At 43.5% G+C, this 27,159-nt stretch overlaps 1 protein-coding gene across 6 annotated transcripts in view; it reads right to left on the reverse strand.

Annotated features, from left to right (window-relative positions):
* Positions 1-27,159, reverse strand: part of fam135a (family with sequence similarity 135 member A) — a 306,374-nt gene that overhangs the window by 156,051 nt on the left and 123,164 nt on the right. For all 6 annotated transcript variants that reach the window (XM_072557991.1, XM_072557972.1, XM_072557981.1 and 3 more), the window contains 3 exons: positions 22,268-22,407; positions 15,377-15,447; positions 5,250-5,423 (listed from right to left, as the gene is read on the reverse strand). In XM_072557991.1, coding sequence (XP_072414092.1) covers positions 5,250-5,423; positions 15,377-15,447; positions 22,268-22,407 — 385 coding nt within the window. The remainder of the gene's footprint in view (positions 1-5,249; positions 5,424-15,376; positions 15,448-22,267; positions 22,408-27,159) is intronic.

Raw genomic sequence — 27,159 nt, forward strand, 5'->3', positions numbered from 1 at the left:
ACTCATTATTTTGATGTGGATGGTAGCAGAAGCCCAAAGATTGCAGATTTCACTTGATAGGAGCAGGTCAAACTCTGTGGATACATTTGGACAGGCAGGATATCCTTTGGGAGGGGTAAGGTATCCCTTTGAACGTGGTCCTGAGACACCTTTGGAAGATATTAGACATCATTTGTAAGTAGTCAGATTCCCTTTGGGATTGTTCAGTCACATACCAAATTTAAGGAACACCTAGGAGAACAGCCTGTGCTGTCTCAATGGAATTCCAGGTTCCCATCTGCACTGTCAATAACTTTCTGGATCTCGCTGTTAATTATCTTGGACAGTAGGAGAGGTGGTTGGGCTGGGCAGCGAGTGGGTAGAGAGAGAATGAGAAAACTATTGCAATCAAACAAAATGTCACTCAGAGACTAAATTGCTCAACACCAAGATCTTTTACAAGGTCTTTTGCAATTCTGCACTTTTCTGCTGCACTTCAATATGAAGCATTTTAAGTGTTCTTTATGAGTGGACCGCTTATGATAACACTGGATTAGTGGTGCTGGAAGAGCACAGCAATTCAGGCAGCATCCAACGAGCAGCGAAATCGACGTTTCGGGCAAAAGCCCTTCATCAGGAATAAAGGCAGTGAGCCTGAAGCAGGGAGAGATAAGCAAGAGGAGGGTGGGGGTGGGGAGAGAGTAGCATAGAGTACAATGGGTGAGTGGGGGAGGAGATGAAGGTGATAGGTCAAGGAGGAGAGGGTGGAGTGGATAGGTGGAAAAGGAGATAGGCAGGTTCGACAAGTCCGGACAAATCAATGAAACAGTGCTGAGCTGGAAGTTTGAAACGAGGATGAGGTAGGGGAAGGGGAAATGAGGAAGCTGTTGAAGTCCACATTGATGCCCTGGGGTTGAAGTGTTCCGAGGCGGAAGATGAGGCGTTCTTCCTCCAGGCATCTGGTGGTGAGGGAGCGGCGGTGAAGGAGGCCCAGAACCTCCATGTCCTCGGCAGAGTGGGAGGGGGAGTTGAAATGTTGGGCCACGGGGCGATTTGGTTGATTGGTGCGGGTGTCTCGGAGATGTTCCCTAAAGCGCTCTGCTAGGAGGCGCCCAGTCTCCCTAATGTAGAGGAGACCACATCGGGAGCAACGGATACAATAAATGATATTGGTGGATGTGCAGGTAAAACTTTGATGGATGTGGAAGGCTCCTTTAGGGCCTTGGACAGAGGTGAGGGAGGAGGTGTGGGCGCAGGTTTTACAGTTCCTGCGGTGGCAGGGGAAAGTGCCAGAATGGGAGGGTGGGTCGTAGGGGGGTTTGGACCTGACCAGGTAGTCGCGGAGGGAACGGTCTTTGCGGAAGGCGGAAAGGGGTGGGGAGGCAAATATATCCCTGGTGGTGGGGTCTTTTTGGAGGTGGCGGAAATGTCGGCGGAAGATTTGGTTTATGCGAACGTTTGTAGGGTGGAAGGTGAGCACCAGGGGCGTTCTGTCCTTGTTACGGTTGGAGGGGTGGGGTTTGAGGGCAGAGGTGCGGGATGTGGACGAGATGCGTTGGAAGGCATCTTTAACCACGTGGGAAGGGAAATTGCAGTCTCTCAAGAAGGAGGCCATCTGGTGTGTTCTATGGTGGAACTGGTCCTCCTGGGAGCAGATACAGTGGAGGCGGAGAAATTGGGAATACGGGATGGCATTTTTGCAAGAGATAGGGTGGGAAGAGGTGTAATCCAGGTAGCTGTGGGAGTCGGTGGGTTTGTAAAAAATGTCAGTGTCAAGTCGGTCGTCACTAATGGAGATGGAGAGGTCCAGGAAGGGGAGCGAGGTGTCAGAGATGGTCCAGGTAAATTTAAGGTCAGGTTGGAATGTGTTGGTGAAGTTGATGGATTGCTCAACCTCCTCGCAGGAGCACGAGGTGGTGCCAATGCAGTCATCAATGTAGCGGAGGAAGAGGTGGAGAGTGGTGCCGGTGTAATTACGGAAGATCAACTGTTCTACATAGCCAACAAAGAGACAGGCATAGCTGGGGCCCATACGTGTGCCCATGGCTACGCCTTTGGTCTGGAGGAAGTGGGAGGATTCAAAGGTGAAATTGTTAAGGGTGAGGACCAGTTCGGCCAAACGAATGAGAGTGTCAGTGGAAGGGTACTGTTGGGGACGTCTGGAGAGGAAAAAACAGAGGGCTTGGAGGCCCTGGTCATGGCGGATGGAGGTGTAGATGGATTGGATATCCAACTTGAAGATGAGGCGTTGGGGGCCGGGGAAACGGAAGTCTTGGAGGAGGTGGAGGGCGTGGGTGGTGTCTCGAACGTATGTGGGGAGCTTCTGGACTAGGGGGGATAGGACAGTGTCGAGGTAGGTAGAGATGAGTTCAGTGGGGCAGGAGCATGCTGAGACAATGGGTCGGCCAGGGTGGTCAGGCTTGTGGATCTTGGGAAGGAGGTAGAACCGGGCAGTGCGGGGTTCCCGGACTATGAGGTTGGAAGCTGTGGGTGGGAGATCTCCTGAGGTGATGAGGTTCTGTATGGTCTCGGAGATGGGGGGGTGGGGTCATGGTCGAGGGGCAGTAGGAAGAGGTGTCCTCGAGTTGGCGTTTGGCTTCAGCGTTGTAGAGGTCAGTGCGCCAGACTACCACTGCGCCCCCTTCATCCGCTGGCTTAATGGTGAGGTTGGGATTGGAGCAGAGGGATTGGAGGGCTGCGCGTTGTGAGGGTGAGAGGTTGGAGTGGGGGATCGACGGGTTGAGGCGGTTAATGTCCCAGCGGCAGTTGGAAATGAAGAGGTCGAGGGCAGGTAATTGGCCAGTGCGGGGTGTCCAGGTGGATGCAGTGTGTTGGAGGTGGGCGAAGGGGTCCTCGGAAGGTGGGCGGGAGTCCTGATTGTGAAAGTAAGCTTGGAGGCGGAGGCGACGGAAGAATTGTTCGATGTCACAGCGTGTATTAAATTCTTTAATGCGTGGACAGAGGGGGATGAAGGTGAGTCCTTTGCTGAGGACTGATCGTTCATCCTCAGTGAGTGGGAGGTCTGGGGGGATGGTGAGAACTCGGCAGGGCCGGGAGCTGGGATCTGGTGAGGGTGTGGAGCTGGGAGTGGGGTCGGAGCCAGTACCTGGAGTGGGTGTGATGGTGGGGGGAATAGGGGTGGAGGCATGAGCAGGGGTAATGTTCCCCTCTGGGTTCTGGGGGGGTGAGGATAGTGACAGTGGGGTCTGTGGGGGGCATGTCAGCAGAATGCAGGTGAGTGGCACTGGTGGGGGCGGAAGTGGTGGTGATCATGGCAGTAGGGGTGGCAGAAGTCACTGAGCGTGTGGCATCAGCGATGATGTGAGGGCCGGAAGTGGCTGTGGGAGTGGCCATGATGGGGGCGGAAGTGACATCATCAGTCAGCGTGGGGGTGGTAGCTGCATCAGCCGCATGGTTAATGGCGTTTCCAAGGCCAGGGGAAGCTTCTGGAATGTTTGAGGAGCGCTGGTTATGGAGGTGGGTGGATAAAAGTTTGTTGTACTTACAGTTTTTGATGTTTGAGATGGAGTTGAAATACTGTTTGTTGCCACCTCCAAAAAGACCCCACCACCAGGGATATATTTGCCTCCCCACCCCTTTCCGCCTTCCGCAAAGACCGTTCCCTCCGCGACTACCTGGTCAGGTCCAAACCCCCCTACGACCCACCCTCCCATTCTGGCACTTTCCCCTGCCACCGCAGGAACTGTAAAACCTGCGCCCACACCTCCTCCCTCACCTCTATCCAAGGCCCTAAAGGAGCCTTCCACATCCATCAAGGTTTTACCTGCACATCCACTAATATCATTTATTGTATCCGTTGCTCCCGATGTGGTCTCCTCTACATTGGGGAGACTGGGCGCCTCCTAGCAGAGCACTTTAGGGAACATCTCCGAGACACCCGCACCAATCAACCAAATCGCCCCGTGGCCCAACATTTCAACTCCCCCTCCCACTCTGCCGAGGACATGGAGGTTCTGGGCCTCCTTCACCGCCGCTCCCTCACCACCAGATGCCTGGAGGAAGAACGCCTCATCTTCCGCCTCGGAACACTTCAACCCCAGGGCATCAATGTGGACTTCAACAGCTTCCTCATTTCCCCTTCCCCCACCTCATCCTAGTTTCAAACTTCCAGCTCAGTAACTGTCTCCTTGACATGTCCGGACTTGTTGAACCTGCCTATCTCTTTTTCCACCTATCCACTCCACCCTCTCCTCCTTGAACTATCACCTTCATCTCCTCCCCCACTCATCCATTGTACTCTATGCTACTCTCTCCCCACCCCCACCCTCCTCTAGCTTATCTCTCCATGCTTCAGGCTCACTGCCTTTATTCCTGATGAAGGGCTTTTGCCCCGAAACGTCGATTTCACTGCTCGTTGGATGCTGCCTGAACTGCTGTGCTCTTCCAGCACCACTAATCCAGTATTTGCTTTCCAGCATCTGCAGTCATTGTTTTTACTGCTTGTGATAACAACCTGGGACACTTTGTTGAGATCCAAATTTGTAAGATTTTGTCTTTCAGTGCCCTTAACAAATTCCAGTCGTATCTAGAGTTCTTATTAGTGCATGGTCTAAACCCAACTATAACACCTTATTATTGAAACCTTGCAATCTGGAACCAAAATGTTGCTCAAATGGATTAAATTACTGAAATAATTTCTCCATTCATTCATTTTCTCAGCTAGCACTTGTCTTTCCGTTAAAGTCAGTGCTACAATTAAAACTAAACATTCAGAGCTAGACAATGAATCAAAACTGATTTTTGACATTCAGGTTTAGTCAATAGAATATATGAACTAATCAATACTTTAAAGCTAAATATTCAACTGGGCTAATTATGATTTTTGTCTTCCACAAACAGTACACCGCTTACCACCTCTGAAACCTGGATAGTTATTGATGAATGAGAGAAGTAGTGAATGGATGTGAGGGTGAGACTCTAAGATTTCCACTAGCATTGCTCCCTAGTGTTACACAGCTAGAAATAGTTTAAACAATTATAGATCCAGATTTGGATTTTACAAGCAACGACTTCACATTGGATATTTTTAGGTTTTCATGGATTCCACCCCATTTGATTACGAAGTTCCAAATACATGATCAGACCCCAGTAGAACACTATCTTGGTAGATGCTAACTTTTTGACGAATAATAATGTTACTTGCTTTATGAGACATTTAGAAACAGATACCAATGAAAGCTTATATTTGGCTATTTAGCAGTAACAGCAATATAATTTAAAGCACGTCAATTAAGGGTATAAAGACCCACCTTATCAGAGGCTGGTGAAGAGCAACCAAGGAAGCATGAATAGTGATTGATACAACAGAGAGGTGGAAGTAATCAAACATAACATTGACATGATGATGAAGTCCTTGATGTAAACTGAAGTGCAGCTTCAAAGTCCGACTACTAATCAGTTGTAGAGAATTTGGGTCATCAGATCTGAAAGAAAGTTTTTAAAATCAACTGTAAATTAAAGGCTGGGTATTAATTTACAGACAAATGAAATGAAAGAAACCTGTCCTTTTTGTGGCCTGGGAAAGAGGCAACATTTATATAAAAAGTATCCATCTGCCATGTGTAAACCATAGAATTGCTACTTTAAAATTGATAACCTTAAATGGGGAGGCAGAATTTCGAGTTTTCCTTTTCATTAAAATGAATACCTTACATCATATTTAATTGACTCTTCATTGCTTCGGAAGAGGTCAGGTGAGTTCGTTCTTTCTATGCTCACATGCCATTCATCTAAACACTCCTTGTGGAGTGACAGCAACACAGCCTTTGAGCTTTTCATGTTCTTTTCACTGCTCACAGCATCCTATCCTCCACATGAGACAAGAGATTAGGTGACACCTTCCCAAAAAAAATTTCCTTATTAAAAAGTGTCATCTTAAACCTTCCACTGTTTACTGGTTCAATCTTCCCTCCTACTTCAACCTCTTGCTTTTGGCCTCCTCCAGCATTCCAATGAAGCTCAAGGGACAGCACCAAATGTTTCTATGGAGTCCTATGATCAACTTTGACCACTTTCGTCTTATTTGTATTTTATATTTTATTTCTGGCAAGAGGTATTGGAAGTATGCTTTTTCCTTTTAAAAAGTTCCAGAGATTCTTCTTAGTTTTCCATGCATCCCTCCAGCAGCTGATAATTCTCCATTCACTTTGCCCTTGACATATTTGGTCAGTGTGGATTCAATGGACCAAGTGGCTTGCTTCCACACTGTAGGTATTCTACGATATGATTCTATGATTCTGTCCTGTATCTTTCTTTATTTGATTTAATCTCACTGCATTGCTGCTTTTTTAATATCACTATTGCTATTTAACGATCCTCTACTGAAGCATATTACAGAATCCATTTAATTTTTCTGAATGTGGTTCTGATTTTCATTCCAATTCCCTCTTCCCCTGTTCTTTCTCCAAGGCACTTGAAGGTTAGCAGTTAACTGAGTAGATTAGATTACTTACACTGTGGAAACAGGCCCTTCAGCCCAACAAGTCCACACAGACCCGCCGAAGCGCAACCCACCCAGACCCATTCCCCTACATTTACCCCTTCACCTAACACTACAGGCAATTTAGCATGGCCAATTCACCTAACCTGCACATTTTTTTTTGGATAGTGGGAGGAAACCGGAGCACCCGGAGGAAACCCACACAGACACGGGGAGAATGTGCAAACTCCACACAGACAGTCACCTGAGGCAGGAATTGAACCCGGGTCTCTGGCGCTGTGAGGCAGCAGTGCCACCGTGCCGAGCTCTTGAATATGATGTTAGAAAGTCAATTAGCTACATCAAATCACCTGTAGCAGCCAATTTCCACAAACCAACAGAAGATATAAAGCAATTGGTTCTCTGGGTGCTTCAGTTTCTTCCCACAGTCCAAAAATGTGGAAGTTAGGTGGATGGGCCATCTTAAATTTAAAGGACCAAAGGCAGGTTATGGGCTTCAGTAGCAGATGAGATGAGGGAGAGATGAGTTGTCCTAATTTCATAGATTAGGGCACAGAATGCAGAAGGTGTGGTCATAAATAATGGGATAATTAAATTTTGGAGTGTACAACAGTCCAGACTCAGAAGGATGTGCATATCTAGTTGCATTGTAGGACTGGAAAGAGGTAAGAGAGATAGGAATGGGAAAGTACACTCAAATAATTTAAAAGAAAGGGATCATTACAGACAGCACAGTGGCTCAGTGGTTAGCATTGCTGCCTCACAGTGGCAGGGACCCAGGTTCAATTCCAGCCTTGGGTGACTGTCTGTGTGCAGTTTGCACATTCTCCCTGTGTTGGCGTGGGTTTCCTCTGGGTGCTTTGGTTTCCTCCCACAGTTCAAAAATGTGGAAGTTAGGTGGATGAGCCATCTTAAATTTAAAGGAATAAAGGCAAGTTCTGGGCTTCAGTAACGGTAGAGATGAAATCTGGCTATGTTAGAATTGATATGTAACAAATTAAACTGAGAGAGGTGATGGTGAGGTACAGCTGAGAGCCTAATATGGATTTCTTGAATGTCATCACCATGAAGTTATGAAACATTAGGGGGCCAAGGACAGATCTTTGAGACAGTCAGAAGATTCCATGAACAATTTGGTGGGATGGCAAGGGTCAAACATTTTGATTCACACATGTTTGTGAAAGATCTGAATTTTATCTTTCCTCCAAACCCATGAAGAATTTTGTGTTTCCTTATTTTTTTCCAGAATATTGTTTTTGACTTCTCAATGTTTCAACAATGAATCAAATTGAATGCGAGAAATAAGTATCTGATGACCAAATCTTCATGGGAAAATCAGCTCGTTACTCACGGCAAGAAACCGGTGCCCCATGATCCATAAATAAGTGCTAATTTGCAATATTCTTCCCTTCAGTGAAATTGCACCTCACTCAAACTCCTAGAAATTTTTATTAAGTTGCTGCTCTTGCATCTTATTTGCCCACTAAACCCATGAGAGAAAGTTACGCCTCGCAACCAACTATGTAAGTACCCGATTTTCAATGTAATCAAACTCTTGGCTATCTGAACTCTCGTTTGAGTCAGTGCCACTTTATTTTATAAAGTTTTATAACATTTTGTTTTGTTAAAAATGCTTTATAAATTTTATTCTGATCATTTTAATGGCTGCAAATCATCCTCTGGTTCAAAAAGTGAATTAAACATTTGGAAACATATTCTTTCATTTAAGAAAGTTTTTGGTGGAAATGTTTGGAATGTAAAATGTTTGAATGATTTTTCTACTTTATTCAGTTTTCTTTTTTCCTCTCAATTTTCCTGTACCTTTCTTGAAATTGAATTTATCCACTAATTCACCTTGCTGCTCAGTCCTTCCATATTCCTTAAAAACTTTATTAGTGAAGGAGACACATCGGTGATTCCAATTGTTTGTGTGTGTTCCTTTTATCCTGCTCCCTTTCCACACCATTGTCACTTCCAGCAACATTGTGTGCAAGAACTCCAATGAAGCACACCATGAGGCCTCCTGCTCCAGAAACTTTCAGCCTAACATTTCTAAACACATTAGTCACAAGTCTGAAACAGCATCGAAATTCTTCTTCCAACCATCTTCTACTAAATCATCAACTTTTACTCCATTAAAATTCACAAGTGAGGCTCTCCACTTAAAATTTTAAACTATTCCTAATGAAGTCAACATTTATTATCAATCCTGAAATACTCAGGAAGATTGTTGTGAGCTGCCTTCTCGAACTGCTTGGGGTGTAGGGAAGCCCGCAGTGCTGTTCCAGGATTTTGCTGTCATGCTAACATTATGAATTACTCCACAGAATTTAGCATCCTGCGACTACATTTATCTTGGCTGCACCCTGGTAAGTCATTCGACGAGACTGTTTCAGCGGTGGTTTTGAAAATGAGGAGTGTTTGGGCCCAGGATTCTGATGATCAGCCTGTAACCGCTTTTCAGTTGCAGCCAGTGACTCCTTTCGGCGACAGTTTATCAGCAGCATTGGCCTAGGTGGTCAGGTCCTCAAAACCAGAGACATGAAGTGGACCACTTTCTCTTTTGTTAAAAAATTTTCCTTATTATTCTATTATACAGGGTGTTCTGGTAATAATGCGACAGTTGCATTCTTCTGCAGCCTCGCGTTATGGAAATATGCTTGAGAAAATCATGCTATGAAAGATCATTACAGAAAATTGCTATACCAGTTCATTAGGAAGTTTACATTATCCAAACAGCATCCACAATCTGCCAATTGCATTACACCCAATTATGTTGACGACCTGTACAATCGTGGAAGGACTGTTATTCTGAACTTTTTATTTCTTTATTTTTCTAATATATTACTGTGATTTTATATTAGGTCTCTAATGCTGGATTTTTTATTCTTTTATATTTTTTTTCCCTCCCCATAGAATTTGTACTCAAGAATCTGTTCCTAGGTACTGTTATAAAGCAAAGATCAACCTCCTTCTTATAACTAAAACTGAAACACCCAGAGAGGCTCGCCTTGCTTAATAATCTGTTAAAGGAAGTGTGAAAATTGGTATGACCTACCTCTCACCCCCAAATCTGTTATAAAGAAGTGGTTAAGTGCAATGAAATCCTTTTACTCACTCTATAATCAACAAGTAATAATTTATTTATCTAACACCAGCAGAGAACAAATGAACAGAACCATTAACAAACTGAACAATTCCGCCTCTAACTCTTTCTGAATAAAACAAAATTCTAATGGCATCCTGTTCCAATAATTACAAGTCCTATTATTTAAAATACATTTAAAAATTTAGAACTTAGTCCCTCAAAATTACGATCAGGATACATTGTCTGGAATGCTCTTTCCCCTCTTTGCTTATCATCTTTCAGGAATGCCTTTCTCCCTCAAATTTTTGTGTCAAGAATATTAGCTAAGAGTGCTGCTGTACCTTTAGTCACATGATGGTTACTCAGAGCTGAGAGAGCTAATCTCTTCAGATGGCAGTTTTCTCTGTTGATTTTCAAATGCCCTCTTCTTTGATACCTTTGATGACCTATTAATTTTTTACAATAAGAACGATTCTAGGTTGTCAAAATCATCAGATTTAAACTTAATTGGTTCTTAGTCTCCAAGTGCCTAGTTTAAATTAATTGGCTAAATTTAAAAATCTGTTATCTTAATAAAAATGCTGCTTTGCCTGCTAACAGTATAGTCTTTTGATACAGATGTTTCAATTCAAGCATGTGCAAAAAGGGAAACTGCTACCCAGACACTCATTTTTAAAGCTCTAAGCATTAAAAAAAATCACCTTTTAAAGGGACCACACACTCTTCCCGTCCGTCCCCCCCCCCATCATATTATAAAAATCAAATTCTAACATACTGCCTTTCAATCCTCAAGAATTCTACCCAACTTCACAACAGTACGTTTAGACCCAAGATGGCGCCATAATCACTCTCCTCATGTGAGTACCCGGGGCAACAAATCTAATTCCATTCAATTCAAACTAGGAGCCATTTTAAGCCTTATTGGGAGCAATAGCTTACATAAATGAGGTTGGCCACTCTAGATCGAGATAAGAGTAAATTTAAATATAAAAGACATTTGCATTGCCCAAATACTGAAGAATCATGTTTTTTTTCTATGAGAACCACTGAATGGTTACAACATGAAAGGTGCCCATTTACTCTATTGCGTCCATATCAGTTCTCTGCAACAGCAACTCATCTACTCCCATGCTACCTTGTTATGTGGCCCTTGAAATCTCTCTTCACTGAATCATTTAATTCCCCTTTAAAAACTATGACTCAATCTCTCTTCAGGTAGTGCATTCCAGATCCTAAGTACATGCTAAGTTTTTAAAAAAAATATTTTTTCATGTCACCTCGGGGGTGACACACTGGGGCGGCACGGTGGCTCAGTGGTTAGCACTGCTGCCTCACAGCACCAGGGTCCCAGGTTCAATTCTGATCTCGGGCAACTGTCTGTGTGGAGTTTGCACATCCTCCCAGTGTCTGCGTAAGTGTCTTCCGGGTGCTCCGGTTTCTTCCCACAGTCCAAAGATGTGCAGGTCAGGTGAATTGGCCTCGTTAAACTGCCCATTGTTTTAGGTGCATTAGTCAGAGGGAAATGGGTCTGGGTGGGTTACTGTTCGGATGGTCGGTGTGGACTTGTTGGGCAAAAGGGCCTGTTTCCACACTGTACTGAATCTAATCTAATCTAAACTCCTTTGCCTTTTTACTCTATACTTTTATTTCTAAAAGGCGAAGATCGCAAAAGCCTTCCCAATGGTCCCTTACTCGCTTTAGAATTGCATCCTTTATCATACATTTCCTCTTCTCATTATTTGCACCAGAATGACTTCATACTTCCGTTTTAAACTGATTTTGTTTGCCATTCTATTTTACCTAGTTGATTTTAACCCTACTGCGAATCCTCTTGCAAGGATGCCTGCCTTGAAGAAGTTTTCCTCCTCTCTCTACAAGAATCTCAGGGAGTCCCTCTCCCACTGCAACTCCCAGGTCATTTCCTCTGCCCTGCACCTACTGTACTCCATGCTACTTTCTCCCCACCCCCACCCTCCTCTAGCTTATCTCTCCACGCTTCAGGCTCTCTGCCTTTATTCCTGATGAAGGGCTTTTGCCCGAAACCTCAATTTTGCTGCTCCTCGGATGCTGCCTGAACTGCTGTGCTCTTCCAGCACCACTAATCCAAAATCTGGTTTCCAGCGACTGCAGTCATTGTTTTTAACCTATATCCTCTGAAAGTCTACCATTTCATGCCTCATGGTCAACAAGAGAAAAACCCACCGACTCCCACAGCTACCTGGATTACACCTGTTCCCACCCTACCTCTTGCAAAAACGCCATCCCGTATTCCCAATTCCTCCGCCTCCGCCGGATCTGCTCCCAGGAGGACCAGTTCCACCACAGAACACACCAGATGGCCTCCTTCTTTAGAGACCGCAATTTCCCTTCCCACGTGGTTAAAGATGCCCTTCAACGCATCTTGTCTACATCCCGCACCTTCGCCCTCAGACCCCACCCCTCCAACCTTAACAAGGACAGAACGCCCCTGGTGCTCACCTTCCACCCTACCAACCTTCACATAAACCAAATCACCCGCCGACAGTTCCGCCACCTCCAAACAGACCCCACTACCAGGGATATATTTCCCTCCCCACCCCTTTCCGCCTTCCGCAAAGACCGTTCCCTCCGTGACTACCTGGTCAGGTCCACGCCCCCAAACAACCCACCCTCCCATTCTGGCACTTTCCCCTGCCACCGCAGGAACTGTAAAACCTGCGCCCACACCTCCTCTCTCACCTCTATCCAAAGGCCCTAAAGGAGCCTTCCACATCCATCAAAGTTTTACTTGCACATCCACCAATATCATTTATTGTATCCGTTGCTCCTGATGCGGGCTCCTCTACATTGGGGAGACTGGGAGCCTCCTAGCAGAGCGCTTTAGGGAACATCTCCGGGACACCCGCACCAATCAACCACACCACCCCGTGGCCCAACATTTCAACTCCCCCTCCCACTCTGCCGAGGACATGGAGGTCCTGGGCCTCCTTCACCGCTGCTCCCTCACCACCAGACGCCTGGAGGAAGAACGCCTCATCTTCCGCCTCGGAACACTTCAACCCCAGGACATCAATGTGGACTTCAACAGTTTCCTCATTTCCCCTTCCCCCACCTCACCCTAGTTCTAAACTTCCAGCTCAGTAACTGTTCCCATAACTTGTCCGGACTTGTCCTACCTGCCTATCTTCTTTTCCACCTATCCACTCCACCCCCTCCTCCTTGACCTATCACCTTCATCCCCTCCCCCACTCACCCATTGTACTCTATGCTACTTTCTCCCCACCCCCACCCTCCTCTAGCTTATCTCTCCGCTTCAGGCTCACTGCCTTTATTCCTGATGAAGGGCTTTTGCCCGAAACGTCGATTTCGAAGCTACTTGGATGCTGCCTGAACTGCTGTGCTCTTCCAGCACCACTAATCCAGAATCTGGTTTCCAGCATCTGCAGTCATTGTTTTTACCCCTAAGAGAATCATACAATCCCTACAGTTTGGAAACAGACCATTTGGTCCAACCAGTCCACACCGACCCTCCGAAGAGTAACCCTCCTAGGACCATTCCACTACCCTATTACTCTACATTTATCCCTGATACCTACAGATCCCTGAACACTATGGGCAATTTAGCATGCCAGTTCACCCAACCTGCATTTGTTTGGATTCTAGGAGGAAACCCACACAGACATGGGGAGAACATTCAAACTCCACACGAACCTGGGTCCCTGGTGCTGTGAGGCAACATTGTTAACCACTGAGCTGCCATGCCATCCTTTGAATATATGTCCAAGTTTTGAGACATCTGCAAACCTCTGAAATTGCACGTTGAGAATTCACGTCTGCCTTATTAATATAGATAAAGGAAAGTAGCACCCCAATTTTTTTTTGTCATTCATGTACTCATTTAAACAATTTTTTTATCCAATCAAATTAAGAGGTCAGAATTCAGTAGGTAAAGCATCAAAACAGCTAGAAAAGGAGAATGGTAACAGAATGGCTGCAATAGGATAAAGAAAAAAGAAAAGCTACTCAAACAAAAATACATTGTTGGAAAGTCAGATACTAATTCTATCTATCTATATCATGTTCCAGCCCTCCCAGCTATATTTTAATAGAATCATAGGCCCATCATGCCTCCACCAGCTTGAATGTCTAGTGCTAATCTCCTGTCTTTTCCCTAATATCCCTGCACACCAACACCATCAAAATAACAATCCAATGGCCTCTTGAATACCTCAACTGAACCTGCCTTCACCACATTTCCAGGTAATGCATTTATACCCTTACAACTTGCTGTGTGAAAAAGTTGTTTCTTACATGGCACGGGCTCAGTGCGAGCACTGCTGCCTCACATCACCATAGACATGGGTTCGATTCCTTCCTCCGGTAACTGTGTGGAGTTTGCAATTCTCCCCATGTCTCCGTGGATTTTCTCCGGGTGCTCCGGTTTCCTCCCACAATCCAAAGATGTGCAGGTCAGGTGAATTGGCCAAGTTAAATTGCCCATAGTGTTAGGTGCATTAGTCAGGAATAAATATAGGGTAGGGGAATGGGTCTGGGTGGATTACTTTTCGGATGGTCAACGTGAACTTGTTGGACCGAAGGGCCTGTTTCCATAACTGTAGGGAATCTAATCTAATCTACATCACCCTTGCTTCATTTGAACGTAACTTTGAATCTAACCCCTCTCTCATTATTGCTACTTTTACATGCAGGAACAGCTTCTTCCTATCTACTGACCAGCCTGTCATGGTTTTGTAAATCCCAACTGGATCTCTCCTCAGCCTTACTTTCTCCAAGGAGAATAGTCTCAACATTTTCAATCTATCCTAATAACTGAATTTTCTCAAACTTTGAACAATTCTAATAAATTGCTTCCACACACTCTCAACTTGCCTACTTCCTATAATGTCGCACCCACAACTGTACATATTACTCCACTCAGGTCTAATAAGTGTTTTGTACAAATTCAACATTACCGATTTGCTCTTTTACTCTATGCCCTGATTAATAAAGCCGAGCTGTTCTCACCACTTGCCCTGCGCCACCTTCAATGATCTGTGCGCATTCGGTTATTTTATATTGTTGTACAGTACTGTTCCAACCAACGTGCATCATTTCATACTTCACTGCATGGATGGATTGCAATTGGCAATTGGTATGCTTCGTCTACTGCGAAATAAATCACCAACTCACACAAATGATGCTTCGATTGGTGCTCTTTTGAGGGAAGAGAAAATATAATGGTCAAGACATGGAGATTTGTTCCAATTTATGAGAATTTCACTTCATATCTTTTCAGGTTACATTGCTGCGTTATTAGGTAATACAGTGGGAACCACTGGAAATCAGCAAAAGAAACACAGGAACACTATGAGCTGTAAGATCCACTCGGAGCCCTGCACCATCCTGATGATTTAGAAATACTGCATTGTTACTGGTTAAAATCCTGGAACTCTCTTCCTAATAGCATTATAGATGGACCTACATGAAATGGACTGAAACAGTTCAAGAGGCAGCTCACTACCACCTTCTTAAAAACTAGGTAAGAGTAATAGTTGTTCAACTTAGCCAACATTACCACTTCCTGTGAATGAATAAAACACAACTGACTTCTGTCAAAACCAGGCAATCAGACAACTGGAGGAGAACCTAAACTAATGAAATGACAGAGGACTGAATTCTCATTACCTTAGTTTAAGGAGAAACTACACCAACTTGAGAAACTTGCCATTTCACCCAGATTCCAGAAACAAAGTGAAAATTTATTTATAATAACCACAAAGGTTACCTGTAGAATACATGCCCACAATAATTGGTATTATTATTTTAAAGTAATAGAACATAATAATCCTAACCTATTGATGAATACTCACGCAAAGTCTTTGTCAGTGAAGTTGAGATCTAAAGACAACTGGAAATCCATCTCATTCAGGGATTCTTCAATCTAGATATAAAATCAAGATTTATTTTGACTTCCTTAACTCAAACCACTTTCAATGTGACAAACACTATGATTTACAAAAATGAGCAAAGCTTTAATTGGATATCAATTGTGCTTCTTTTTATTAATTTAACTTCTTACTAAAATACAGAACTATACTCACATTAATATTAGTTACACCACTTACAATAAAATATGGTAAATATTGCATGATCAAAAATTATTTTCCCTCAGCTATACTGTTTATACTCACCTCGGACAGTCGATATTTACTAAACTAAATTCCATCCACAAGCCTGGAATGACTGATGGCGCAGAGATCACTTGATTGAAACTTTATTCAAATATGGCAATTTGCATTTATTTAAGCCCTCACACTGGATGATTTTTAGCAGCATTTTCCCTTCAGAAACCACTTCACTGACAGTGTGGCTGCTATTATCAAATCATATTGTGGCCCTAGAAAACTCTTTTTTTCTCCTTTGCACACCACATCTTATTTCAAATTTTAACAGAGAGGGGGGGGGGGGGCGCGAGAGAGAGAGAGGGGGTCGCGAGAGAGAGAGGGGGTCGGGGCAAGGAGTTTGAGTGGCAGGGAGGTGGGTGATGGGGGGAGGCAGGGCCAAGGGGTTTGAGGGAGGGGAGGGTGGCTAGAGAGGGGCAGTGAGGGAGGGGTGTGCGAGGGGGGCAAGAGGGGATGGGGGGCAAGTTGTTATATATATTAAAATTCCATTACTATTGTGTTAGACTCTCATCTATAGTACACAAAAATTTGGAAGGCTTCTGTCCTGGGAGACATGAAAGGGGTTGAAACATGCTAAATGCTGGCTGCTACCTCTGATAGAATTAAGATTGTGTGTCCAGTCTGCTTGCAAAATTAGGTGATGCTAGTCCTTATTCCATTTTAGAGGTAAAAACAATGACTGCAGATGCTGGAAACCAGATTCTGGATTAGTGGTGCTGGAAGAGCACAGCAGTTCAGGCAGCATCCAAGTAGCTTCGAAATCGACGTTTCGGGCAAAAGCCCTTCATCTTATTCTATTTTAACTTAGTAAAAACACTAGGCCTATATGCTCTAAGTAAATTAGAAATTGTACCTGTACGTAATAAAAGAATTAAGGATATTAAACTGATTACTACATTCAGGTTGTGAAATTTGTTTACTATTTGCCGGTATGAGTTACATTCATTCACACAATTTCATGGAAGTGTTGTTTTGTCAGTTAAAGGGATAATGGCCCAGTTAATAGGTATTTAAAAGGTACAGGAGATGGTTGGTAAGGGTTGATTAATCTTATAATGTTTTGTATAATTCATGGGGATGGTATCGTTCTGTATGCTACGTTAATTCAGAGGTAAACACTGCTTGTAGCAAGGGCTGATAAGGTGAAAAAATGTAGTAAAATATAGTGTGCTGGTGAGTGAGTTCATAAAGATAACCTATAACACAATATCTCATAAGACTATCTCACAAGATTTAGAGGTAGCACTGAGGATGACATATTTTGAGTACATTGGGTGGGGGATTTCAATGTTCACCACTAAGAGTGGCAAGCATCTTGAGTAGTGTTGGGGCAAGTGAAGGGTATTCCATCACACTCCTGACCTGTGCAGGCTTTTGGGAGTCAGGTGGTGAGTTATTCCTAACCTCTGACATGATGTTACAGCCCCTGCATTTATGTGGTGAGTCCATTTAAGTTTCTGATCAATGATAACTCCCAGGATGTTGATAGTGGAGGATTCAGTAATGGTAACATCATTTAATGTCAAGGGGCGGTGGTTAGATTGTCTCTTGTTGATGATAGTCATAGCCTGGCATTTACGTGGTGCAAATGTTACTTGCCACTTGTCAGCCTAAGCCTGGATATTGTCCAGCTCTTATTGCATTTGAACATGGATTGCTTCAGTATCTGAGGTGGTGTGAATGGTGCTGAACATTATGGAATCATCAGCGAACATCCCCACTTCTGACCTTACAATGGAGACATGGTCATTGATGAAGCAGCTGAAGATGGTTGGGACTAAGATATTACCCTGAGGAATTCCTGCAGAGATGTCCTAGAGCTGAGATGACTGACCTCCAACAACCATGACTATCTTCCTATGTGTCAGGTATGACTCTGTAGTGGAGAGTCGCCTTGATACCCATTTATTTCAGTTTTGCTAGAACTCCTAATGCCACACTCAGTCAAACAAAGCCTTAATGTCAAGGGCTGTCACTCTTACCTCATGTCTGGAATTCAGGTTTTTTATCCATGTTTGAATCAAGGATGTAATGAGATCGGGAACTGACTGGCCCTGACAGAACACAAGCTAGGCATCACTGCATGAGGTACTGCTGAGCAGGTGCTGCTTCATAGCACTGTTGATGACACATTCTATCATTTTACGGATGATCAAGGGTAGACTGATGGGGCAATAATTGGCTAGATTGGATTTATCCTGCTTTTTATGAACAGGACATACTTGGGCAATTTTCCACATTGTCGAGTAGATGCCAGTGTTGTAACTGTACTGGAGCAGCTTGGCTAGGTGAGTGGCAAGTTTTGGAGCAGCAACCCTCAGTACTATTGCCAGAATGTTGTCAGGGCTCATAGCCTTTGCAGTATTCAGTGCCTCCAACCATTTCTTGATATCACATGGAGTGAAGCGAATTGGCTGAGAACTGACATCTGCAACGCTGGGGACCATTAGAGGAGACTGACATGGTTCATCCACTCAGCACTTCTGGCTGAAAATTGCTGCAGAAGCTTCAGTCGTATCTTTTGCACTGATTTGCAGGACTGTGCCATCATTGAGGTTAGGGATATTTGTGAAGCCGTATCCTCCAGTGAGTTGTTTAATTGTTCACCACCATTCACAACTGGATGTGGCAGGTCTGCAGAGCTTAGACCTGATCTGTTGTGGGATTGTTTAGCTTTGTGTATCACTTGCTCCTTTGGCATGCAAGTAGTCCTGTTTGGTGGCTTCACCAGGTTGACACCTCAGTTTCAGGTATGTTTGGTGCTGCTCCTGACATGCCCTCCCATGAGCCAGGGTTGATTCCCTGGCTTGATATGAATAGTTGAGTTCAGGATATTCTGGGCCATGGGGTTACAGATTACGCTGGTCTGCTGCTGTTGATGGCTCACACACCACGTGAATGCCCAGTCTTGAGGTGCTAGATCTGTTCGAAGCCTGTCCCATTTATTATGGTGAAAGTGCCACACAACACGATGGAGGTTATTCTCAATGTGAAAGCAAGACCTCGAATCCACAAGGACTGTGTAACGTTTGCACATTCTCCCCGTGACTGTGTGGGTTTTCACCGGGTGCTCTGGTTTCCTCCCACAGTCCAAAAACATGTGCAGGTTAGGTGAATTGGCATGCTAAATTGCCTGCAGGTTAGGTGAAGGGATTAATGTAGGGGAATGGGTCTGGGTGGGTTGCTCTTCGGAGGATCGGTGTGGACTTGTTGGGCCGAAGGGCCTGTTTCCACACTGTAAGTAATCTAATCTACTTCTTGCTAGTGGAAAAAAAGCTTTTGCCATCTTTTTGCCTCCCATCCCTTAGTCAAGTATATGTCACAGTTATCGCTGTCCTTTTCAAATTCTACATGCTTCTACAAAAACTCATCTCCACTTCAGATGGGATCGCTTTTCCTGAAATGATACAGGAAGCAGAATCTTTGAACATTTCTAAGGCAGAGGTGGATAGATTTCTGGCAAAGGAAGGGGTGAAAATGTGGATTTCTGGTTATCAATCATAAACTTATTAAATAGAAGTGCAGTTCAAGAAACAGATTCGGCTCTTCCTGCTCCATGTTGATGTTCTATTTTCTTTTGTTCTCTCAAGCCTGCTTCACCATTCAACTAGATTGTGGTTTCTAGGAATATAGAAGCAGGAATAGCCCATTCATTCCTTTGAACTTGCTCCACTATTCAATTAGATCCTGGCCGATTTACCTCAATGACTTTCCTACACTATTCTAAAATGCCTTGATATTTCTTAATATCTAGAAATCTGTTGCTATCTATCTTGAACATAGTCAATGAGCAAGTCACACCATAGTCCTCTGGAATAGTAACATTGTTTATTGTTAAACTATGCCCCTCAGAGGTGTGTATATTCAAAAAGTTCCCCTCTCTACTATCTAAATTCCCACAAATGTAGCCCCAATATGCTAACCTTTCTTCGCATGGAAATCCTTTCATCCCAAATATTCATCACCCAACTTTCTCCTCATTTAAGACATAAATAACCTAGCTTTTATTGAGACTATCCCCTGGTTCTAGAAAATTGAGTCATGGAAAGTATCCTTCGTCCATCAACCCTTTTGACCGCTCAAAGTATAGTTCATCTCTCCTTTTTCTGCACTCCACAGATTTTAGGCACAGTCTCCTCAGTACCTTTTTTTTTTGCCCATTGCTATTTGCCCTCGAACTAAGTGACTTGGTAGGCCATTTCAGAGAGTAGTTAAGAATCAAATGCATTGCTGTGAGGCTGATACACATTGAACACACCACATAAAGATGACCGGTTTCCTTCCTGCCTATAAATAGAAGGATGAGGCCATTTGGCCCCTTAACCTGATCCACAATTCAACCCTTACTAACCACCTCTGTTACTTTAAGCAAGTAAATCAGAACAACCAGATATAACTTGCCTCGAAAAAAAAATCAATGTTTGTTATCCCTTATTCAAAGTTTCTCCAGGTGAGAATTCATTTATCAATGACAATGGTCACAGTAGTTTCCCACCGCTTGAGATGGACAACAAGCATTGGTCTTATTTACATGCCGACATCCCATTAAGCAAAGAAAGGTGAGCTTTAATAGCATGCAATCACCAGGTTTATTTCTTTCCCATCTTTTTGACAAAACAACGGTGCTACGAGCTAGTGAGGGCAGGAATAGGAGGATAGAGCAGATTAAAGCATGGCTGAGGAGCTGGTGTATGGGATAAGGGTAGAAGTGACCTGTATAAGAAGGACGGATTGCACCTAAATTGGAAGGGGACTAATATACTGGCAGGGATATTTGCTACAGCTGCTCGGAAGGATTTAAACTAGTAAGGCGGTGGCAGGGGGTGGTTTTGGGACCCAGGGAGATAGTGAGGACAGAGATCAATCTGAGACTGGTACAGTTGAGAACAGAAATGAGTCAAACAGTCAGGGCAGGCAGGGACAAGGTAGGACTAATAAATTAAACTGCATTTATTTCAATGCAAGGGGCCTAACAGGGAAGGCAGATGAACTCAGGGCATGGTTAGGAACATGGGACTGGGATATCATACCAATTACAGAAACATGGCTCAGGGATGGGCAGGACTGGCAGCTTAATGTTCCAGGATACAAATGCTACAGGAAGATAGAAAGGGATGCAAGAGAGGAGGGGGGGGGGGTGGCATTTTTGATAAGGGATAGCATTACAGCTGTGCTCAGCTTGGATACAGAACTGGCTCAAAGGAGGAAGACAGAGGGTGGTGGTGGAGGGTTGTTTTTCAGAATGGAGGCCTGTGACCAGTGGAGTGCCACAAGGGTTGGTGCTGGATCCTCTTTTTGTCATTTATATAAATGATTTGGATGCGATCATAACAGGTATAGTTAATACGTTTGCAGATGACACCAAAATTGGAGGTGTAGTGGACAGCGAAGAGGGTTACCTCAGGTTAACAACAGGATTTTGACCAGATGGGCCAATGGGCAGAGAAGTGGCAGATGGAGTTTAATTCAGATAAATGTGAGGTGCTGCATTTTGGGAAAGCAAATCTTAGCAGGACTTATACACTTAACGGTAAGGTCCTAGGGAGTGTTGCTGAACAAAGAGACCTTGGAGTGCAGGTTCATAGCTCCTTGAAAGTGGAGTCACAGGTAGATAGGATAGTGAAGATGGCGTTTGGTATGTTTTCCTTTATTGGTGAGAGTACTGAGTACAGGGGTTGGGAGGTCATGTTGCGGCTGTACAGGACATTGGTTAGGCCACTGTTGGAATATTGCATGCAATTCTGGTCTCCTTCCTATCGGAAAGATGTTGTGAAACTTGAAAGGGTTCAGAAAAGATTTACAAGGATGTTGCCAGGGTTGGAGGATTTGAGCTATAGGGAGAGGTTGAATAGGCTGGGATTGTTTTCCCTGGAGCGTCAGAGGCTGAAGGGTGATCTTATAGAGGTCTACAAAATTATGAAGGGCATGGATAGGGTAAATAGGCAAAGTCCTTTCCCTGGAGTCAGGGAGTCCAGACTAGAGGGCATAGGTTTAGGGTGAGAGAGGAAAGATATAAAAGAGACCTAAGGGGCAACTTTTTCATACAGAGGGTGGTATGTGTACGGAATGAGCTGCCAGAAGAAGTGGTGGAGGCTGGTACAATTGCAACATTTAAGAGCCATTTGGATGGGTATATCAATAGGAAGGGTTTGGAGGGATATGGGCTGGGTGCTGGCAAGTGGGACTAGATTAGGTTGGGATATCTGGTCGGCATGGACAGGTTGGACCGAAGGGTCTGTTTCCATGCTGTACATCTCTATGACTCTATAACTCTATGACAAGGGTTTTGTCCATCCAGGTCTATGCTGTCCAATGTGTCCTCTTCAAAACATGATAAATTGAAAATCAAGTGCATGACCAAGGTGTTAGGCACTCTCATCAAATCTTTTCGTTTGGTTTCCAAGAAGCTCCTTGGGATGATTTTCAATATTAAAGGGATGAGGTAAATGCAAGTTGTTGCTATTGTCAGGTAGCATAAATCAAGTTTACAATATCTCTATTTTATTTTATATTAATGGGTTAATTTAAGATAATTACCAAAAATATTCAAGTAGAATCTGGAGTTAAATTCTTTTTTACCTTTTTTTCATCAAGTAACATTTTAACTTTGAGGAGTAGCACATCATTAACCATGATCTCTTCATTTTTGTAAAGAATCTGAAAGGTTTTACTGCAGACTGAACAATCGTAGGCAGCAGGAGGAAAGGCAAGTTCAGAGCCTACAAAAGGAAAATAAAAAACACAGCAGTCAACTTTACAATTCTGAGCATCATATGAAACAAACACTGGTATTTATTACTTACTTGTCAGGGATTTCAAGTTGGTCTCAGATGCTTTGAAGTAATAGTATATTACAAGTGTTGAATTCTCAGGTTAAAATTATGCGCATCCATAGCACATTCACAGAGACATCTTAATCCTTCATATGTATAGAGATGTACAGCATGACACAGGCCCGTCGGTCCAACTCTTCCATGCCGATTAGATATCCTAAATTCATCTAGTCCCATTCCCCAGCACAGGGTCTGTATCCCTCCAAACCCTTCCTGTTCATGATTTGGAGATGCCGGTGTTGGACCGGGGTGTACAAAGTTAAAAATCACACAACACCAGGTTATAGTCCAACAGGTTTAATTGGAAGCACACTAGCTTTCGGAGCGTCGCTCCTTCATCAGGAGGACTACCACCTGACGAAGGAGCGACGCTCCGAAACCTAGTGTGCTTCCAATTAAACATGTTGGACTATAACCTGGTGTTGTGTGAGTTTTAACTTCCTATTCATATACTCATTCAGATGCCTTTTAAATGCTGCAATTGTACCAGCTTCCACCACATCCTCTGACAGCTCATTCCAAACACATACCACCATCAGTGTGAAAATGTTGCCCCTTAAATCCCTTTTAAATCTTTCTCCTTCCACTTCCACATCTTATGGTCTTATGGTCCTCTCACCTTAAAAACTTAAGCCCTCTAGTTTTGGACTCTCCAACCCTGGGGAAAAGACCTTATCTATTTATCCTATCCATGCCCCTCGTCATTTTATAAAGATCACCCTTCTGCCTCAAACGCTCCAGGTGGATAGCCCCTGCCTATTCAGCCTCCCCGATCACTCAAATCCTCCAACCCTGGCAACATCTTTTTCTGAACCCTTTAAGGTTTCACAATATTCTTCTCATAGCATGGAAACCAGAATTGAATGTGGTATTCCAAAAGTGGCTGAACCAATGTCCTGTACAGGCACAACATAACCTCTAAACTTCTACTCTTAATGTACTGACTAATAAAGGAAAATGTACCAAAAGCCTTTTTCACTACTCTGTCGACCTGCAACTCGACTTTCAAGGAACTACGAATTGCACTCAAGGGTCCCTTTGTTCAGCAATACTACTCAGAACCATACCGTTAGGTGTATAAGACCTGCCTTGATTTGCCCTTCCAAAAGGTAGCATGTCACATTTATCTAGATTAAACTCCATCTGCCACTCCTCGGGCCATCAGATCATGGTCCTGTTGTACTCTTAGATAATATGTGTTACTGTTCACTACACCACCAATTTTGGTGTCATCTGCAAATATATTAACCATACCTGTTATATTCACATCCAATCATTTATACAAATGACAAAAAGCAGTGGACACAGCAGCACAGCACTGGTCACAGGTCTCCAGTCCAGGGATTCATCCACCTTTATGAGTTTAAGACAATCAGGACTTCCTCCTCTGTAATATGGACACTTTTCATGATATCGCTATTTATTTCCACAAATTGTCAACTTCTATATCCTTCTCCACAGTAAACTCTGATACAAAATACTCGTTTAGGAGCTCTCCGATCTCCTGCAGTTGCACACACAGGTGGCCTTGCCGATCTTTAAGGGGCCCTCTTCTCCCTCTCGTTACTCTTTTGTCTTTAATGTATTTGAAGAAACCCTTTGGATTCTCTTTAACCCTATTTGTCAAAGTGTTCTCATGTCCCTTTTTGCCATGCTGATTTCTCTCTTAAGTATATCCCTACTGCCCTTCATTCGATCCCTCCTCTCTATACCCGACATATGCTTCCTTCTTATTCTCAACCAGAACATCAGTTATTTTAGTCATCCAGAATTCCATACACCTACCAGTCTTGCTCTTCATCTTAACAGGAACATACTGCCTCTGGGCTCTCATTATCTCATTTTTGAAGACTTCTCACTCTCAAGTCATCCCTTTAACTGCGAATATCCACCCCAGTCAACTTGCGAAAGTTCTTGCCTAATACCATCAAAATTCTGGTCTATCTTTTTCCATTATTATTTTAAAACTAATAGAATATGATCATTTGCCCCAACATGGTCCCCCATGACACCTCAGTCACATGCCCAGCCTTATTTCCCAAATGAATGTTAAGTTTTATTCCTTTTCTAGTAGGTACAACCACAACCACATATTGAATTAAAACATTTTCTTGTACACACTTGTACATCCTAAGTAGAGGTCAGTATTCAGGAAATCTCAAGAACTACCCTGATTTATGAACAGGGAGGAAATCAGCACAATTAACAAAAGAAAAAACAACAGTAAAGAAGAAAATAATGCTCTGAAGAGTGACTAGGTCTCAGGACAATGAGATTTCCATTTCACTCTATAGGTGAAAACATTAGGGTATTTAGAGGTCTCCCAATCAGAGATGTTCCTTTGGATTGAAAGATTGTGCATATTCCACCTTTTCTCATGATAGGTGAGAAAAGGATACCAAGGAATTGTAAACCGCTTAGCTTACTACTTATTGTCAAGAACTTACCATGGTGGATTACCTTTTAAAATTCAGCTAGCTAGACAGCCAGCATAAATTTGTAAAGGGTAGGTTTTATCTCACAAACTTAACTGAGGTTTTTTTTTTAAAAAAAGGCTGACCAAAAAATGGACAGGAGAATGTCTATTTGTGTTACTTGTACATATCATGTCTTTTTGAAATCTGTGACGTTTTTCCTGAAACAAACTGTCAGCTAAAGCTGAAGCCCAGGAAATGGAAAGCACATTATTAATCTAAAGTCAGGACAAAAAGCTGAATAGGCTGGCCACTTACAAAAGAAATTCATCTGGTTGAATTCCTCTGATGTCACTGCAGCTCTCCAAGGGTGTTTTCATGTACCCCTTCAATTTTCTTTTGAAAACATTTAGTTTTTCTTCTGTCATTAGCCCTACAATCAACAAGTTTCAGGCATCCCACACACTGCATGAAAAAAAATTCCACCCAGCATATCCTTGTATTGCTTGCTCAAAACTCAGTCCTTGTACAATCAGTCAAGAGGAACAGCATTTCTTTATTTGCTATATCTTCATGTGTCATAGTATTTTCTCATCTCAATCAAATCTCTCCTCAATCTTCTATTCACCAAGAACAACCACCTGACTTCTTCTTGGAGGTAAAGTCTTTTTTGCCTGCAAACAATCTGGCGAATCTCCTCTGCACCTGCTCAAGAACACTTGAATGCTTTCTGATGACTGGTAAGCAAAACTGGATGCAATTTTCTAGTTGTGGCCTACCTGGATCTTTTAATGATTCAAACATACCTGATTTTTGCCTTATTGCCTGATTTTTGTGCTCAGTAGCATGATTTATGAAGCTCCTGAACAACATGCAAGCTTAACACCATCCAAGAGAATGCAGCTCCCTTGATTGGAACCACATCCACTCCCTCCACCACTGACGCTGTGCAGTAGTAGTAGTGTTTACATGTGTTCTACATGCATAAGGCACATTGTTTTTAAACTTTCCCTCTCGCACCTTGAATCTGTGCCCCCCAGTAATTGGCTATTCCACCCTGGGAAAAAGCCTCATATTTCCCACTCTATCCATGTCATTCACAATCTTATAAATTTCTATTAGATCGCCCCTCAATCTCCTGCGTTCCAGTGAAAACAAACCCAGTCCATCCAACCTTCTTTCACAGCTAAAATACTCTGTACCAGGTAACATTCTGATAAACCTTTCTGTACCCTCTCCAAAGCATTCACATCTTCTGGCAGTGTGGTGATCAGAAAGTACGGAATATTCCCAAGTGTTGCCTAACTAATAAAGCTGCAGCGTAAATTGTCTATCCTCATATTCAATGCTCCTTCCAACGAACACAAGCATGCCACAAACCATCTTATCTACCTGCACTGCCACCATCAGTGATCTGTGGACCTGCACACCCAGTTCCTTCTGCATATTGATACTCCTAAAGGTTCTGCCAAACACTGCAAAATTTCCACCTGTACTTGACCTTCCAAAATCCATCGCCTTATATTCGTCCAGATTAAATTCCATCTGCCATTTTTCTGCCCATGCCTCCAGTTGATCTATATGCTGCTGCATCCTCTGACAATCCTCCATAAAATTTTGTGTCACCTGCAAGCTTACAAATTAGACCAGCCATAGTTTCCCTCAAACCATTTACATAGATCACAAACCAGTACAGGTCCCAGCACTAATCCCTTGGAACACCACTCGTCACAGTCCTCCATTCTGAAAAGCATCCTTCCACCACTACTCTCTGCCTCCTATGGCTAAGCCAGTTCTGCATACATCTTGCCAGCTCACCCCTGATACTGTGTGACTTCACCTTTTGTACCAGTCTGCTATGAGGGACCTTGTCAAAGGCTTTATTGAAGTCTACATAGACAACATCAACCACTTTTCCATCAATCACCTTCGTCACCTCCACAAAAAACTCCAATCGAGTTAGTGAGACATGACCTCCCCCACACAAAATCATGCTGTCTATCAATAATAGGTCCATTTGCATCGAAATGCATACAGATCTTGTTTCTGAGAATCTTTTCTGGTAATTTCCCTACCATCAACGTGAGATTCTCAGGCCTGTAATTTTCTAAATTATCCCTGCTACCCGTCTTAAAGAATAGGACAACACTCCATAACACTGGACAATTCTCCAGTCCTCTGGAACCTCACCTGTGATCAAAGAGAGTACAAAGATGTCTGTCAA

This window comes from Chiloscyllium punctatum, chromosome 3, assembly GCF_047496795.1.
Source record: "Chiloscyllium punctatum isolate Juve2018m chromosome 3, sChiPun1.3, whole genome shotgun sequence".
Classification (NCBI taxonomy): Eukaryota; Metazoa; Chordata; class Chondrichthyes; order Orectolobiformes; family Hemiscylliidae; genus Chiloscyllium; species Chiloscyllium punctatum.